This window comes from Stegostoma tigrinum, chromosome 25 (genome assembly GCF_030684315.1).
Source record: "Stegostoma tigrinum isolate sSteTig4 chromosome 25, sSteTig4.hap1, whole genome shotgun sequence".
Classification (NCBI taxonomy): domain Eukaryota; kingdom Metazoa; phylum Chordata; class Chondrichthyes; order Orectolobiformes; family Stegostomatidae; genus Stegostoma; species Stegostoma tigrinum.
The window spans coordinates 46,845,488-46,863,716 of NC_081378.1; the positions used below are offsets into that span (position 1 = coordinate 46,845,488).

At 46.7% G+C, this 18,229-nt stretch overlaps 1 protein-coding gene across 2 annotated transcripts in view; it reads right to left on the bottom strand.

The window, feature by feature from the left end:
* st8sia1 (ST8 alpha-N-acetyl-neuraminide alpha-2,8-sialyltransferase 1) overlaps positions 1 to 18,229 on the bottom strand; it is an 81,812-nt gene that overhangs the window by 8,755 nt on the left and 54,828 nt on the right. The window contains exon 4 of one of the 2 annotated variants that reach the window (XM_048554505.2): positions 9,649 to 9,741. The exons of the other annotated variant lie outside the window; for it this stretch is intronic. Within the exon in view, the coding sequence (XP_048410462.1) occupies positions 9,649 to 9,741 (93 nt within the window). The remainder of the gene's footprint in view (positions 1 to 9,648; positions 9,742 to 18,229) is intronic. 2 annotated transcript variants of the gene reach the window in all.

An 18,229-nucleotide genomic window follows, 5' to 3' on the forward strand; every position in this document is an offset into this window, starting at 1 on the left:
TACTGTGTATCTAAGATGGCACTGTGTGATGGTGACATTGTGTGTTTTTCACTGTACTCCTGTTCTTTTGTAACTTGAGCACATGTGAATTCTAACTTTGCTTTTCTCCTTTAGGACACCTTAAAACCTTCCAGTCAAGTTTTAGGTAATCTCATCTACTGTCTCCTTTTTTGGCTCATGGCTGTTTGTTTCCTGTGATGTACCTTGGGTACATTTTATAACCTTTAAGACACTACATACTTATAAGTTACTGATGTTGCTGCTGTTAGGAAATCACGAAACGCCTTCCCAGTAGAAAGGCCGAAAATCTACTAGAAATAGCGGATCATTCTGAAAGCTGAAGTGATTTAAGATAATATCAATTAAGAAAAAGTACTGGAGAAATTAATTGGGCTAAAATTCAGTAAATTCCCTGTGTCAAACAGCCTATATCCTAGAGTTCCAAAAGGAGTAGCTACAGATATACTGGATGCAATGGTTCTAACTTTCCCAAATTCCTCAAATTCTGGAACGGTTCCAACAGATTGCAAGTTAGCAAAAGTTCTACACTTTTTGAGAAAGGAGGCAGACAGAAAGCAACAGGTCAGTTAGTCCACTAATCAGTTATTAAGAAAAGGTATTTTTTTTAAAACTCATTCATGGGATGAGGGTGTTCCTGGCTAGGCCAACATTATTGCCCAGAGGGCAGTTAAGAGTCAACCACATTACTGTGAGTCTGGAGTCACGTGTCGTCCAGTAAGGTAAAGATGGCAGTTTCCTTTCCGAAAGGATATTAGTGAACCAGACAGGTTTTTCCCTGTCAATTGGCAATGGAGTCACGGTCATTGTTAGACTCTTAATTCCACACTTTTTATGAATTCAAATTCCACCATCTGTTGTGAAGGGATTTGAACCCTGGTCCGCACAATATTAGCGATAACAAGTTGTGGAGCTGGATGAACACAGCAGGCCAAGCAGCATTAGAAGAGCAGAAAGGCTGACGTTTCGGGCCTAGACCCTTCTTCAGAAATGGGACTCATCTCCGTCCACCACCGCCAACACAATTCCGCCCATAGCTGACGGTGCGTGGCCCACCACCGATGCCACTCCACCCATCGCCTCCACGGCCAGCAGCTCCAGAGGAGACCATAGCACCCAGCCCTGCCGGGTCTTCACCATACACCCCCAGACCTGCCCCTTACGGTCAGTCCTCAATAAAGGGCTCACCGTTGTCCCCCTCCACACACACATCAACGAATACCAGTCACGTTTGGACATTGAGCGGTTTTTCCACCACCTCCGCCTCTGCGCTTACTTTTTCAACCGTGAGCCTAACCCTCCCTCTACTGACCCCTTCTCCCGCCTCCAACACACCCCACTTCTCCTGGACACCACCCCAGGGCCCCCTACCCTCTCTCAGCCTCTTAATTTCCAACTGCCGTCGAGACATCAACCGTCTCAACCTCTCCACCCCTCTCACCCAATCCAACTTCTCCCCCGCAGAATGGGCAGCCCTCCACTCCAAACCCAACCTCATCACAAAACCCACAGACAAGGGAGGCGCAGTTGTAGTATGGCAGAATGACCTCAATGTCAATGAGGCCAGGTGCCAACTCTCCGACACCTCCCCCTGAAGCCCCCTTGATCATGACCCCACCCCCGATCACCAAACCATCATCTCCCAAACCATCCACAACCTCATCACCTCAGGTGACCTGCCACCCACAGCCTCCAACTTCATTGTTCCTCAACTCTGCACCGCCTGCTTCTTTCTCCTTCCCAAAATCCACAAACCTGACTGCCCTGGTCGACCCATTGTCTCAGCCTGCTCCTGCCCCACTGAACTCATCTCCACCTATCTAGACTCCATTTTCTCCCACTTGGTCCAGGAGCTCCCCACCTACATCCGTAACACCACCTATGCTCCACCTCCTCCAGAACTTCCAATTCCCCGGTCCCCAACACCTCATCTTTACGCTGGATGTCTAGTCCCTATACACCTGCATTCCCATACAGCTGGCCTAAAGGCCCTCTGCTTCTTCCTGTACCACAGGCCCGACCAGTCCCCTTCCCATGACACCCTCATCCGCTGAGCCAAACTTATCCTCACCCTCAACAACTTCTCTTTCAATTCCACCTACTTCCTACAGACAAAGGGGGTGGCCATGGGTACCTGCATGGGCCCAAGCTACGCCTGCCTCTTTGCATGTTATGTGGAACAGTCCCTCTTCCGTACCTACACTGCGCTTAAACCCCACCTCTTCCTCCGTTACATTGATGACTGTATCGGTGCCGCTTCATGCTCCGAAAGGAGCTCGAACAGTTCATCCACTTCACCAACACCTTCCACCCCAACCTCAAGTTCACCTGGGCCATCTCCAATACCTCTCTCTCCAGTCCAGATTTCTCTGTCAAAAGAGCATTTCTGAAGAAGGGTCTATACCCGAAACATCAGCCTTCCTGCTCCTCTGATGCTGCTTGGCCTGCTGTGTTCATTCAGCTCTACACCTTGTTATCTCAGATTCTCCAGCATCTGCAGTTCCTACTATCTCTTCCTCAGAGCATTACCTGAGTCACTGGATCAAACAGCCCAGTGATGATATGACTAAGCCATCACCTCCCCTTTCAAACCATTAAAAAAAAATGGGTAGTAGGGCACTAAGAAAATTCTAATATTGTTTGACAGACTGAAAATGAAAAGGAAATTGTTTGACAGATATACTGGAATTTTTGATGATGTAGCGAGTGTGATAAAGAGGAATCACTGGAGGCTGCGTATATAGTCATGTCAAATATTATTTTTAGCACTGATCTTTTAGCAAAATGTAGGGGGCTTTACAGGAAAAACATTTTGGAACAATTAAAATCCGCCCGTCTCCCATCACATTGCGATCGTAGATTTGCCAGGTCGGAGACTACCACAGCTACATGCACAAAGGCATGAAGAGCTGGGCAGTTACCAGCAATGGTGTGCTGTTCTAGGATTCAATCAAGCTGGACAAATCTGTGATAATGAACAAGAATCTGTGTGACTGCAAAATGACACCCCAGGATGGCACATCACCTCCTTGATGCTTGGGCTGGGATGTCTCAGAGGGCGAAAGGACATTCCAAAGTGGGTACTCTGGTGAACAGCCAGTGGCTGTGATACAAACTGGTGCCAAGATGTAGGTTAAAAAAAAGGGATGGAGTCCTAAAAGTTTGGGAATTAGGAAGTAAGTCTAAAGTAGGACCTCAAAGGTAGTGATCTCAAAATTACTACCAGTGCAATGTTAATCACAATAGACATAGCTGGATATATTGGACGAATATGAGGCTGGATAGATGGTGCTCTGGGGAAGTAATTCCTGTGACACTTGGACCTGTTCTGGGAGAGGTGGGACCAGTTTAAATGAATGGGTTACCCCTGGGCAGGACTGGTATTGCTGTGGGCAGTACTTGTTAGTGTGGCTGGGAAGAGTTTAAACTAAATTAGCAAGGGAATGAGATCCTATAGGGAGACAAGAAGAGGGGAACCTGGACAGCAATAAAAGTTGGAACAGTACAATACAAAAACTGGGTAACCAATGGTGAGAGGCAAAAGAAAAGTTTGTATGGTTAAAATAGCAAAAGGCCAAGCCTAAAGGCTTTGTGTAATATGCACAAAGCATTTGGAATAGAGTCAACAAACTGATGGTGCAAATTGAGGAAAATAAATATGATCTCTTAGCCATTACAGAAACATGGCTAAAAGGGGGTCAAAGCTGTGAACTTAACATTTGATCTTTCAGAAAGACAGGAGAGAAGGAGAAGATGTTGGGGTAGCACTGTTAGCAACAGGTGAAATGAGGACAGTTGTGAGGAATGATCTAGGCTCATTTGCTACAGAGAGAGATGGGAACAGAGACCGTGCATACAATTAAGGCTGAGAGAGATAGATTCTTGTTGAGGAGGAGAAACAGGAGTTATAAGGAAAGTGGGAGTGAGGAGTGTGGGATCAGCCATGATCCTATTGAATGGTGGAGCAGGCTCGAGGGGCCAAATGGCCTACTTCTGTTCCTATTTTTTATGATTATGGTCTTATGAAGGGACCAAGCAAACTCAGTAATTCAAAGGATTTAGGGAGAAGGTTGGAAAGTTGGCATCTCACGTATCGATTGGGCCAAATAGGTTTTGAATGAGCCCTTTGATATCCTTCGCTATTGTCCTGTTACTTCACTGATGATTGGAAAATTCCAAAGACAATAGACTCAATGTTTTAATTCTTACAGATAGCAGTCTCAGCCATTCTCCCTCTCAGTGAGATTGTATCATGAGCATCTAGCTTGTAATCTTCGCTTCCTATCTAATCCATGTAAAGGTGTGGCACAAAGATGCTTAATGAGGGTGAAAATGTTCCTAGCCCCAGCAATATCATCTTTCACCTATTCTCTGAAAGCTGCACACACACCACGCACCATTATATACTGACACCATAAACATTTTCGCACAGAAAGAGGTCCTTCAGCCCATCATGTCCATACTAGTAATCAAACGCCTGTTTACTCCAGTCCTATTTTCGAGCGCTTATTCTTAGCCTTGTTTGCTAAGGTACTTCAAGCGACCATCTAAATATTGTAACAGTTCCTGCCTCTACCACCCTTTCAAGGAGCGAACTCCAATACCCCACACCCCCAACACCATCCTCTGGATGAAAAACAATCTTCTTAAGTCTCCTCTAAACCAGTTCAAGGACAATGAAGGACAGGTGGCAAATGCCAGCCTTACCAGTGATGCCAATATCTCATGAAAGAATAAAACATCAGTAAATTAGTGCATATTAATGTTCTGGAATGAGCTGATTAAATCAGACATCAATTAACTAACCCAAGGGAGTCTTTTTTATTAAATCAGCACTGAAATTTAGGGAGACGGGATTTTGATATTTTTCACAGGGCAACTGCCAGCAATTCTGTTCCTTGAGGTAAGTTGAGGACAGGTTTAACATTATGACTTGATACTCAGCCAGTTAAACCTGCCTGGCAAGTTGTCTAACAGAAAGTGTTGCCTTTGGGACTGATAAAAGATTCATGACAGATGACGAAGGTAAGAAATATTCAGGACCACGTAAATCCATCACCATCTACTGTTCCTCTTCAAACAAAAACTCTCCTCGCAATCGAATTGCCCATGTCTTCAGCTCATTCCCTGAAAACATTCTAATTCAATTGAGACAAAAAGAAATCTGTTTCCCCAATTTGAACACTTCAATGGCACTTCTGTATTTCCATTACAAGCAGACGTGATAGTCAATCAGTGGCACAGAATATCCCTCTTCCAGACTCACATTGTCTGACCGAAATGTTAATGAGCATTGTGCGAGCTTTGCAACTCACAAAAGCTGCTGGAAAGGACCCAACCACATACAAAAACGTGAGAGGCAGCTTTATGAAGGGCAGTCCGTGTGAACCACTGCAGACTACAGACCTCAGGGTGAGCACAAAAATAGCGATTATCCATTCAAAGTCATCCTGCTGTGTGCCGGTGAGTAATGCAATCATAGCATTTCGCATGTGAGGTCTGGCACAACCAACGGGCTTCCATTCACTCACTTCCTTAGTCATTCTCAGGGCACCAATGGCAAGGACAACAATTATTCTCCCATTTCATTCACTCGTGCTGACTGGACCAGCATTTATTACCCATCCCTAGTTGCCCTTGAGAAGGTGGTGATGACCTGCTTCCTTAAACTGCTGCAGTCCATCTGCTGTAGGTGGACTCACAAAGTCCTTAAGGAAGGTGTTCCAGGATTTTGACCCAACAACAGTGAAGGGACATATTTCCAAGTCAGGTCGGTGAGTTGCTTGTAGGGGAACTTGCAGGGGGTGATGTTCCCAAGTGTCTGCTGCCCTTGTCCTTCTAGATGGATGTTGATCATGGGTTTGGAAGGAACACACTTTGTTACTGAGCATCAGTGGGTGGAGGGAGAGGAAGCTTGAGGATGTGGTGCCAATCAAGAGGGGGCTGCTTTGTGTGGATGGTGTCAAGCTTCTTGAGCATTGTGGCAGCTGCACCCATTGGCTGTCACTCTCACCTCCCCTCTGGAATTCAGCTCTTTGATCCATGTTTGGACCAAGGCTGTAATGAGGTCAGGAGCTGAGTGGCCCTGGTAGAACCCAAACTGGGCATCACTGAGCAGGTGATAATGGGAACAGCAGATGCTGGAGAATTCCAAGATAATAAAATGTGAGGCTGGATGAACACAGCAGGCCAAGCAGCATCTAGGTCCGAAACGTCAGCTTTTGTGCTCCTGAGATGCTGCTTGGCCTGCTGTGTTCATCCAGCCTCACATTTTATTATCACTGAGCAGGTTATTGCTGAGCAGATGCTGCTTGATGGCTCTGTTGATGATACCTTCTATCACTTTACAGATAATCGAGAGTTGACTCTTTGGGCAGGAACTGGCCAGTTAGGCTTTGCCCAGAATTTCATGTACAGGACATACCAAGGTAATTTTCCACAGTATTGGGAGGATGCCAGTGTTGTAACTGGACTGGAACAGTTTGGCTAGGGGAGTGGCAAGTTCTGGAGCACAAGTCTTCAGTACTATTGTCGGAATGATACTTTGCAGTATCCAGTGTCCCCAAGCATTTCTTGGTATCATGTGGAATGAATCGAACTGGCTGGAGACTGGTATCTATAATGCTGGGGACCACTGGAGGAGGCCGAGATAGAGCATCCACTCGGCACTTCTGGCTGAAGGTTGCTGTGAATGCTTCAACCTTGTCTTTTGCACTGATGTGCTGGACTCTTCCATGATTGAGGGTGGGGATATTTATGGAGCTTCCTCCTCCGGTGAGTTGTTTAATTGTCCATCACCATTCATGACTGGATGTAGCAGGACTGGAAAGCTTAGGCCTGATCCATTGGTTGTGGGATTGCTTAGCACAGTCTATCACTTGCTGCTTACACTATTTGGCATGCATGCAGTCTTGTTAGGTAGCTTCACCATGTTGATACATCATTTTCTTTAAGGAAGGCCTGGTACTGCTCCTGGCATGCCCTCCTAGATTCTCCATTGAACCACGGTTGATCCCTGGCTTGATGGTAATGGTTGAGTGGGGGATATGCCGGGCCATGAAGTTACAGATTGTGCTGGGGTACAATTCTGTTGCTGGTCCCCAGCGCCTCATGGATGCCCAGTCTTGAATTGCTAGATCTGTGCGAAGTCTGTCCCATTTAGCACGGTGATAGTGCCACACAACACGATGGGAGTTATTCTCAATGTGAAGGCGGGACTTCGTCTCCACCAGGACTGTGCGATGGTCACTCTTACCAATACTGTCATGGGTCGATGCATCTGCAGCCGGCAGATTGGTAAAGATGAGGTTAAGTGTGTTTTTCCTTCTTGTTGGTTCCCTCACCACCTGCTGCAGGCCCAGTCTGGCAGCTATGTCCTTGAGGACCCGACCAACTCGATCAGTAGTACTGCTGACAAGCCACTCTTAGTGGTGGACATTGAAACCCCCACCCAGAGTACATTTTGTGCCCTTGCCAACCTCAGTGCTTCCTCTAAGTGTTGTTCAACCTGCATTCTGAATCATCAGCTGAGGGAGGATAGTAGCCATTTAAAAGTCAACCATGCTAATGTGGGACGAGAGTGGCAGAGTAACATCATGAGGTTTCCTTTCCTCAGGACCATTGAATCAGTTGGACTTTTTATGATAATGATCATTTTTATAGGGCAGCCCAGTCAGCATTCCTGTTTTGCACAGCTGACAGAAAGCTGAGAGCTCTTGTCAGATATGTTTAATATTTCAGACTAAACTAATGGTATTTTCAGCTCGGCCTGCTGTTTAGACTTGGAGGTGATCCAACCCAATAGTGTAAAGTAAATACAGAAGGGTATTTGCAGTCGTCAATTGAGCCAATCTTCCCAAAGTGCTTTGCAGAAGCACAGCAGTTTCTTCAAGTGACATAAAATTGTGGCATGCTGTAAAGGTGTGTTCTCTAGGACTTTAGAATAAACAAGAGATGTCCCGCTATAGAGCACACAGCTATATTGCAGTCAACTGTTCCCACTCAAAACCCCTGTACAATCTCAAAATTTGAATCTTTGTGAAACTGTACAATTTTACATGAGAAAGGAAACCGGATCATAAATAAATGATAACAGATCAGGCAAGCCCTGGAAGTTGGTTCACAGACTGAATACAGCAGGTGGTGGGAAATGTTTCAGTTGTACCAGAGATAATGGGAACTGCAGATGCTGGAGAATCCAAGATAACAAAGTGTGGAGCTGGATGAACACAGCAGGCCAAGCAGCATTGTGCTCCTGAGATGCTGCTTGGCCTGCTGTGTTCATCCAGCTCCACACTTTGTTATATCAAAGTTCCAGTTGTGTTGGGTTTCCTTTGGAGGACTTTTCATTGTAGGGGCTAGTGGCTTTTCCTCATTGTATCTTACTAAACTACCAACCGCTCCCTCTCCAATACAGTCCCTCTCACCTAACCCCTTCTTACTATGCGTCATTCCCGAAACAATTCACCGCTGGAGATATCCCAGAGTTAAACCAGAGTCTCTTGTTGCAGCTTTAAAAGCCCATTGTGCGACTAGACGAGGACTGTTAGTCTCAAGCTGCAATGCACGATTCCCTGATATTTGCCCTGGACAGGTCAGAGAAGGGAAATTTGGCACCGTGTCTTTTGGGCAGGAACCTGGAGCTCTTCTAGATCAGGCTGGTACAGATTCAGAAAACGCTCTTCCCTTCTGATCTGCAGAGGATGCCATGGTATACCATGCCAGCCTGCCCTGAGGTGGTTGCCCAGATCAGTGCAGCTTCAGCCAATCTGGACAAGTGCACAGAAATGTAGGAAAGAAGTCAATGACCCTAACTCCAATCTGCCAAAATAAGAAGCACCGAGGCAGGCTTGCAATGCAAAAATAGAAACTGCTGGAAGAGCTCCGCAGGTCTGGCAGCATCTGTGGAGAGCATCTGTGACCCTTCCACTAGACCTGAAACGTGAACTCTGATTTCTCTGGACTATTGGGCAGAGGAGAGAAATTGAACGCCAGCTTAATTCCATTTCTAAAAGAAACTACTGATGATGAGTGGAAGGGGCTGATCAATTTTCTACTGCTCTGTTCCTGAAAATGGGGAGGAAGGTAATAAAAGCTCTAACACATAAGCAACATAATCAAATCTCATTAGCTAAGTGACAGCACCCATTGTTCTTCAAATATGAAGAAGCAAAGGCTATCCTTTGGAAATAAGCTAACCTGAAGGCATTTTACCGTTTGCTCTCAGTGAATGTTTCAGGTTGTTAATACTTAGTGTTTAGAATTATGTGCGAAAGGCACGATGATTATTAGTGAATGACATGGTACTTTAACTGCGCAGACTGAGTTAAAGGTGTGCACCATAAGTGCTACTGTGCTTCTCCTCCTTAGTATTGGTGTTATCCTACTGAAGGTTACCTGGAGGCCTGAACAATCTGGATAGTGATGGGGTAAAGGGATATGAAGAAGAGGCAGGAGACTGGCACGTGGGAAGAGGGCTGGGACGGCACAATGGGCTGAATGGTCACCTCCTGCACTGCCCAGTTCTGTGAACTGGGTGTGTTCTGGTGCACAGGAGAAAAGCCTCAACAAGCTAGATTTTGCCACCGCTCTGACTTTGTGTTTTGAGTCATTTGGGAACACTGCACTTACCTTTTCTCAATGATGCTGGGATTTGCAGTCACTAAGTGTGTCCTATACCCTGCGTCCTTGGTATATTCATTAGATAGAGGGGGGAGGTTACACCTGCAAAGGGAAAATAAAAACAGATGTCTTTAAATCATTGAGATCTGTGAGCTCTCTATTTGTCCACACCCATGAAAAGATACTGTCTACCCTTATTTCGTGAGGTCCTTGAACACACAGAGCTGCAGCCACGGGCTCGATCAGGGAAGTCAGTGCTGGGTACACTGCCCTGCTTGCCTTTGGGCAGGTTGAAGGGCTGATAAGGTGGAAGCACGGTGCATCCCTGTCGTTCCTCACCTCAGAGTGCAGTGATTATCATAGAATCCCTACAGTGTGGGAACAGGCCATTCGCCCCAGCAAGACCACACGGCCCCTCTGAAGAGCCTCCCACCCAGCCCCATTCTCCCACCCCTGCACGGCCCATGTTTAACCCACCTAACCTACACATCCCTGGACACAATGGGCAATTTAACATGGCCCTAACCGGCACATCCCTGGACAGTGGGAGGAAACTGCAGCATCCAGGGGAAACATATGCAGACGTGGAGAGAATGTGCAAACTCCACACAGTCACCCGAAGGTGGGCTTGAACCCGGATCCCTGGCGCTGTGAGGCAGCAGTGCTAACCACTGAGCCACTGTGTAACAAGCCAGCTGGACCTCACAGAATTTGTGTTCCCAATTGGGGTTGTTAGTCTGGTCCAATCAGGGAGCCCTGGCTGACATAAAAGGGTGAACGTGAGGGATAAAGAGCCCGGAGTGCCTGACTCAGTGAGATACCGTGCTATGGTCAAAGGCTATGCATTTGCAAATGAAGCTTGATTGGTGATGGGATGCTGATCTCTGAGGAGTTATTTCACAGAGGACTATCGTTTTAAGGAAAACAATATTCCATTGTTAACTGTGAGGAATCCTAAAGTGTTTGGTCCCACTCATGCCTGACTAGTTCCGGAATGGAGTCCTTCATACTTTAAGGAATCCAAAACCTGCTAAAGAGGAAGTAACAAAACATCCACAAACTTAGAATGGCAGACAGGTGCAGATTGGCTACAGCTTTATATGGATAGGCTTAATAATTCCATATACCATTAAAGCACATGCCGATTTTTAACCCTAAGCACCTAAACAATCTGATTTAGATGGTCCAAACAAAAATAAAGGAAAAGTGTGATAGATCATGAATCTTCTCTATAACATTCACAGATGTGATATTGCCTTTAATACTATTGCTTCTGTCACCTTGGTCTGTAAACCATTGGGCCTGATGATTATTAAACAATGACCATTAAAATAGTAAAGGCTTCTCAGCCAAACTGGTGGGCAAACATCAACATTGCTTTATAATTATAATCTATAACATCCTTAAAATAGGATAAAGTGTCAGGTTTAAGGACTCAGAGCTAACGATATTCTGAGGGGCTGATAAGGTGGAAGCAGGGCACATCGATACACAGTGTGGAGCTGGATGAACATATCAGGCCAGGCAGCATCAGAGGAGCGGGAAAGCTGGCATTTCGGGTCGGGCCCCTTCTTCAGAAATGGGGGAGGGGGTAAGGGGCTCTGAAGTAAATAGAGACAGGAAGGATGGGGCTGGGGAAGGTAGATGGGGTGGTGATAGTTGAGTGTCGGTAGGTAATGGTGGGGATTGGTCAGTGAGGTGGGATGAGCAGATAGGTAGGAAAGAAGATGGACAGGTCAAGGAGGTGGAGATGAGAAGGAGGGTTGGTCACGGGATGAGGTCGAGGGAGTGGGGAGATTTTGGAGCTAGTAAAGCCCACATTGAGACCATTGGGTTGTAGGTTCCAAGGTGTAATATGAGGTGCTGTTCCTCCAGTTTCTGGGTGAAGTCACTGTGACACTGGTGGAGGCCCAGGATGGACATGTTGCCCAGGGAGTGGGAGGGGGAGTTGAAGTGGTTCGCGACTGGAAAGTGTTGTCGTTTGTCATGAACCAAGTGCAGGTGCTCTACAAAGCGGTCTCCCAGCCTCCGCTTGGTCTCACCGATGCACAGGAGGCCACATCGGGAACAGCAGATGCAATAGACCACACTAGCGGATGTGCAGATCAAACATTTTCTTAAAAAGATGAGTTTCATGGTCGGATTGAAAGGAGGAGACGGAGGTAAACATAGTCAAGGGCTGAAGGGAGGTGTTTCCCACATCAAAAGTCAGATGGTGTGAGGGTCACCCACAAGGGAACGATGAGTCCATCAGGGAAGGCAATTCAGAAATTACTGATAGTGTACAAAACATGAGATTGAGCGTTGCAGATTTATGACTTTGGCACATTAGGTGTCCATGGAGGCGAGTGAGGACAAGGATGACAATTGAATAGGACGGGATGTGAGTTACAGTACAGGCAACAGGGTTTCAGACTGACTGCATTATAGACAGGGCAGGGGATGAGAGACTGGGGAGAACAGCACCAGACTGTCTGGAGATCACACTCGCATGGATGGGAGCTTCAACAATGGATGGAGTGACTTGGGATGAGGGTGATTATGCTACAAAAGTGGAAGTAGGTTTATCTTTGCGACGGAGAAAGTTTGGATTTTGGAATTCAGCTCGGGATTGTCCAGGTCACACACAATACGGTGCCACCTAAAACTGTGGCCTGTGAGGCTAAAACAATCAGCGTTCAACATAAGGAGCAGATGGAGAGAGCCCAAGGTTTCAGTCTTCCCAGTTGTTTAGCTGCTGATACAAGGCTGATTAGCTGGCAGGGTCATTAGTAGCTACTGTCAGCTGGGGTTCAAGCAGTTCTGTATGACTGGACGATCCATGAGCATTTTCAAGAACAACTTAGAAAAGGCCTAAACAAAAACATTTACTTATCATGAAACATCCCATGGTGCTTCACACAGTAAGAATATTAAGTAATATAATGCTGATCTGCACAAGGAAACAGACGGATGGATGACTACAAGCTTGGTCAGAGTCCTAGGTTTTAAGCAGCATTAAGAAGGGGGAGAGATAGAGAGAAAGAGAGAGGTAAAGCTCAGTGATGAGTCGCAAAGACGGAAGGACCCCACTGAGCAGGGAGTGTACAGCAACTGGCAGGGAGTTACTGGGAGCTGGTGACAATGGCTTTCTCAACACATTGCATGCTAGGTTCAGCTGAGAATGAAGGAAACCACGTTATTAAAGTTGTTTCCTGGATGGTAGGAACTGCAGATGCTGGAGACTCTGAGATAACAAGGTGTAGAGCTGGATGAACACTGCAGGCCAAGCAGCATGAGAGGAGCAGGAAAGCTGACATTTCGGGCCTTTCTGAAGAAGGGTCTAGGCCCAGAATGTCAGCCTTCCTGCTCCTCTGATGCTGCTTGGCCTGCAGTGCTCATCCAGCTCTACACCTTGTTATCTGTTATTAAAGTTGTTCTTTTATTTAGATTATTCTTAAACGAGAAACAGCATTTCACAGCTCACGCTGGGCAGTGGTGGTAAGCAGCTGACAGCCTGGATGCCAATGGTGGGATGGTGTTTTACAAATGTGATTAAACTTGGGGAATTGCAAGTGGGGAGAGTGGGACATGGCAACAGACAGTTAGAGGCAGGGCCCGGCTTAAGTAGGTCCTAGGCTTCTTTGATCCAGGGATCAGTGAACAAAACATCTGATGTCACCTGATTACTTTATGGGGTAAAAGCCAGGATAGAGTCACTCGTTTCGCTTTTTGTGCATCTGCTGTTTAAATGCTGCAGCTGACATCCATCACTGGTAACTGCCTCGCTACTCTCCTGGGAATAATGATAAGGTCTGGGCTGCTGTCACCCAGGATAGCCTTGATTCATGACATTCAGTGCCAGCTATAAATGAAGACCAGCGAACACTGTGCCCATAATGGAAATAGGGGCCACAAGCTCACAACCAGTCTTTGGTCAAATATCCATCAATCGACCCTTTCCAAATTTGCATACGATTAGATCTTTTGGCCAGGTATTTGTGAAAGCTTATCGCTTGAAGATAACATGAGGGCACACAGAGGGTGGTGGGTGCCTGGAGCTTGCTGCCAGGGCAGGTACTGGAAGTAGATACTATAGTGACTTTTAAAGGGCGTCTTGACAATTACATGAATAGGATGGGAATAGAGGAACATGTTCTCCGGAAGGGTAGGGGGGTTTTTAGTTGTGACGGGCAGTGTATCGCTGCAGACTTGGAGGGCCGAAGGGCCTGTTCCTGTACTGTAATTTTTTTTGTTCTTTTTTAGATGTGGTGGCATTTTTGCCCATCTCCACAGATCCAAAGCTCGATACTGAAATGAATGAGATAGCAAGGTGTGGAGCTGGATGAACACAGCAGGCCAGGTAGCATCAGAGGAGCAGGAAGGCTGACATTTCGGACATAGACCCTTCAGAAATCCATTTGTTTGCCCTGGTTTGACTGAATGTGAATGGTGTTGAATCTGTGCTGATGAAAAGGGAGACACGAGTGATGTTAATTTCACTTGGGACATACAGCTGGCACTTTCATAGACTGTCATTATCATCATCATCATCAGGCATGTATTGTATGACTGAAATGTGCACCTTTCTCCATCATGTGACTTGCTCAACGCTACAAAACTCTGGAGTCCAAAACATTTGTGATATGAAGAGCTGACATTCAAGTTTCTCCAGTGCTGACTGCACACCCACTTGATCAACCACTGTGACTATGTTGTAGACATTGTGGATGCAAACAGGAATGCTGTCTTTTACACAGTTTGAAGACCTCAATGCTGCCTGCTCTTTCCTTCCTCATGCTAGCCATGCGTGTACATGAACCATACTGCTCCATTCAACCAGTTAGTGGAAGCTGGGCAATGAAGAAACCAAGGAGGGAATGGAACCTTTAAATGATGCCTCGAATTTTCCATAACCTTTCCCAAATTCAGCCGAATTTACTTTGCCAAGCTGCCAAGTGAGAAAAAAAAAACAAAATGCCACTTTCTGGTAAAGACATCAGCAGAATCAATTGTTTTGCATGCTCCTTCAGGAATTTCTTTTCTCAAATAAATACAGATTAAACAACCAGTAGAACAAAGAGTGAAGGGCAGGTTTGATGATTAAAACATCCAAAGTAAGCTGTAGTTTTAAAAAATATATCCTTTACCGTCTTTTAGATACATATGTAAAACTATGCCATGCTAACTTGGGAACACAGCCTTTAGAAATAAAAAGTCACTTTAACCACACAGCATTGTAAAAGTCTAGGTGCACAATAGATAAGGTGATACAGCAAATTTGGCCATTTGCTCTGAAAAGTCTGAGGCTGGGATTTTCCATTTTGTAGCTGAAGCAAAAGTGGGCGTAGTAGGGCGGGGATAAAGAAGGCCGTCTAAGGGCATACAGGTAGCACAGACGACATGTCACGGAGGGTGGGTTTAGGCCCGGTGTGAGACTCGGCGGCATCGACAGAGGCTACATCAGGCCTGACGCGGGCTCCTGGCGGCTGTGGAGTCAAGTTTGGGCTGGTGTGGTAAACGGGGGCGTCTGCATTGGCATCGTCCAACGAGGACTCATAGCAGTGAGAGCGTTGGGCATTCAAAATGGCACCAAAGAGTGGCAGCTTTCATTCCAGTGGCTACAGCACAGCGAAGGGGACTCGTACCTCACCACCAGGTCCAAGGCCCACTTACAACAAGAAGGACTGCCAAGTGAACACTTTATTTTTCTGTCTTTATATTCTATATTTTGGTTTATTTTTCTGTGTTTTAAGATGGTGCTGGAGAGTCCAATACGTTACACTGTATTTTATAACCAAATACATTGACCAATAAATAAATCAAATAACTTCAAAAGATGGTACCACCCTTATAAATATATGTTAACCAGTCACCATTTCCTGTATGTGTGAGTCTCTGTCTAGCCCCAAATCTAACACTGAAGATACATGCCTATTGGTGCTACACAATGTTTTATGGCTCATGGTGTGAAGTGAGCAGCTCCTGCACCATGTGATTCCTATTTTGAATCTTTCCAGACAGGTAAACACTACTATTATATCACAGAAAAATAAATGGGTCAATTTTGTGTTGAATGATGTGGTCAAGGGGGCTTGGGCCCAGGCTCTGGGCTGCGCACTGTAGGCTAATACCTCAGGTACCCACAGCACATAGTGAACATTTCAGCCTCAGTGTGTAATGGTGTTACCTTGAAAGGTCCTCACATTACTTGAGATTGAAGCCCAATCCCTCAATGCCCAAAACTCCCTCCCCTCCCCCTTCTACCCACTCTGGGTGTGAGCACAGCTATTTTCATCTCCATCGCGTACTCATTCATTACAGTAAGATGGAAAGTAGCAATGGCCCCTCCACAAACAGTGAGTTTCAGTGCTCTGCCTCTTCATCTTAGGAAACTGTCAGATGTAAACATCCCCATCTGACTGTCCCTAGTCAACCCCATCGGCTTTGTGCCACCCAAGTGCCCACCCAACTCGGAGTCTTTATCTGCCCACTTTACTGCACCAGCATCAGGCATATCAAGTAAAACATAGCAGGTATAGAGGCGGCACGGTGGCTCAGTGGTTAGCACTGCAGCCTCACAGCACCAGGGGCCCAGGTTCAATTCCACCCTCGGGTGACTGTCTGTGTGGAGTTTGCACGTTCTCCCTGTGTCTAGGTGCTCCAATTTCCTCCCACAGTCCAAAGAGGTGTGCTGGTTAGGTGGACTGGCCATGCCAAGTTGCCCATAATGTCAAGGGATGTGTGGGTTAGCCATGGGAAATGCAGGGATGGAGGTGAGTCTGGGTGGGATGTTCTTTGGACAGTCAGTGTGGACTTAGGCCAAATGGCCTGATCTCTCACACTGCCCCTGCACAGAGCCTCCCCTGGCTGAAGGAAGGATGCTACTGAACACTGACATTTCCTGCCACCCCTTGCTCTAGTGTCTTTCCCCTTTATATTGATTCACCACCCCCCTCAGTATTTCACATTCTGGTATTTAGCATTCGGACTCCAGACCCTATATTTAAGTTAGACAAACACGAAGGTTGCGAGAACATAGCAGGCAACATCTGGAGGAAAGGTGAGATCAACGTTTCGGGTATTACCTTTCTTCAGGTCTTGAAATGTTGACTGCTCCTTTCCTCCATATGCTGCCGGCCTGCTGTGTTCTTCCAGCCTCCTGTTTGTCTCCCTTGGATTCCAGAATCTACAGTTCCCTTGTCTCCCACAATTACGTTACCCAGCCTCCCTCGCACTCGGATAACCTGACCTGGCTTTCAGTGTCCAGATCCCCCGGACTGAGCAGGGCCCAACTCCTTGAGAGACATAGGCAGAAAGCTCCAAAATGATCAGACCCCTGATACGTCTCCCTGACTGTTTTGTCACCCTCCTCATACTGGTTGGATTAGACCTACAGGGCTGATTTTGGCCTACTCTCCAGATGGCCCCCTGATTGTGTGTGAACCCTATTGAGTTTGCGCTACTCTGCAAGGTGTGAAAGAAATATTGGGAGCCTTTAGAGTGTGGCTGAGGGGTGCAAAACATGACAAAAAAGCCAAATAAGACAGAGAGCTGCAAACATGCAGCTAGTCAGTGAGTGCTCTGAACCGGTGAGCAATGCCCAGATGCAAACAATCAGTCAGCTAGCTGCCTGTCTCTACTCAAAATGCCCTCGCAGCAGCCTTTCAACAATAGTGCCCAGTGTGTCCCCAGGTGCAGCACGCGGGGCAGAGTAAGTGGAGATGTACCACCGTGGCGCGGAGGGCTAGGAATGCCAGCGTCCATGGACATGAGATGTGCGCGGCCATGTTCCATGGAGTGTGCCCTCAGGCAATGGTGACAAGACAGAGGCTCGGGGAGCAAGCGGTGAGCTGGAGTCATCAGGTACCCACTCGGACCTCCATGCCAGCAATACCCAGTGCCATGTCCTATTCAGGGGATGGGAGGATGGGAGACTACACATTAACAAGATGTGACGCAGTAAAAACGAATGATAACTCCTATAATAGACCTCTCGAATCTCACCCTGGACATGGAACATGGCTGGAAAACATGACTCGCTGGTCCTGGTGCCAAGAATGGCTGCATCGACTCGTCACGCTATTCTCCCAAACCTTTCACATTGTGGTGCAGTAATAGTGTGCCTACGTCCGACCCAAGTAAACCTGGAGTCAAATCCAATTTGCTCCAGAGGTGTGTAATAACATGTCTGAACTGGTTTACTTGAAAAATATCTAGCCACATTGTTCAGGGCTCGGGAAAATTCCATCCCGTTTCAAATGAATCAAAAGGATATCTATTTCCATCTATAACCTGCATTTGAATCACCAAACCATCATCTCCCAAACCATCCACAACCTCATCACCTCAGGTAACCTCCCACCCACAGCCTCTAACGTCATTGTTCCCCAACCCTGCACCGCCCGCTTCTATCTCCTTCCCAAAATCCGCAAACCTGCCTGCCCTGGTCGAACTATTGTCTCCACCTGCTCCTGCCCCACTGAACTCATCTCCACCTATCTGGGCTCCATTTTCTCCCCCTTGGTCCAGGAACTCCCTACCTACGTCCGTGACACCACCCATGTCCTCTACCTCCTCCAGAACTTCCAATTCTCTGGTCACCAACACC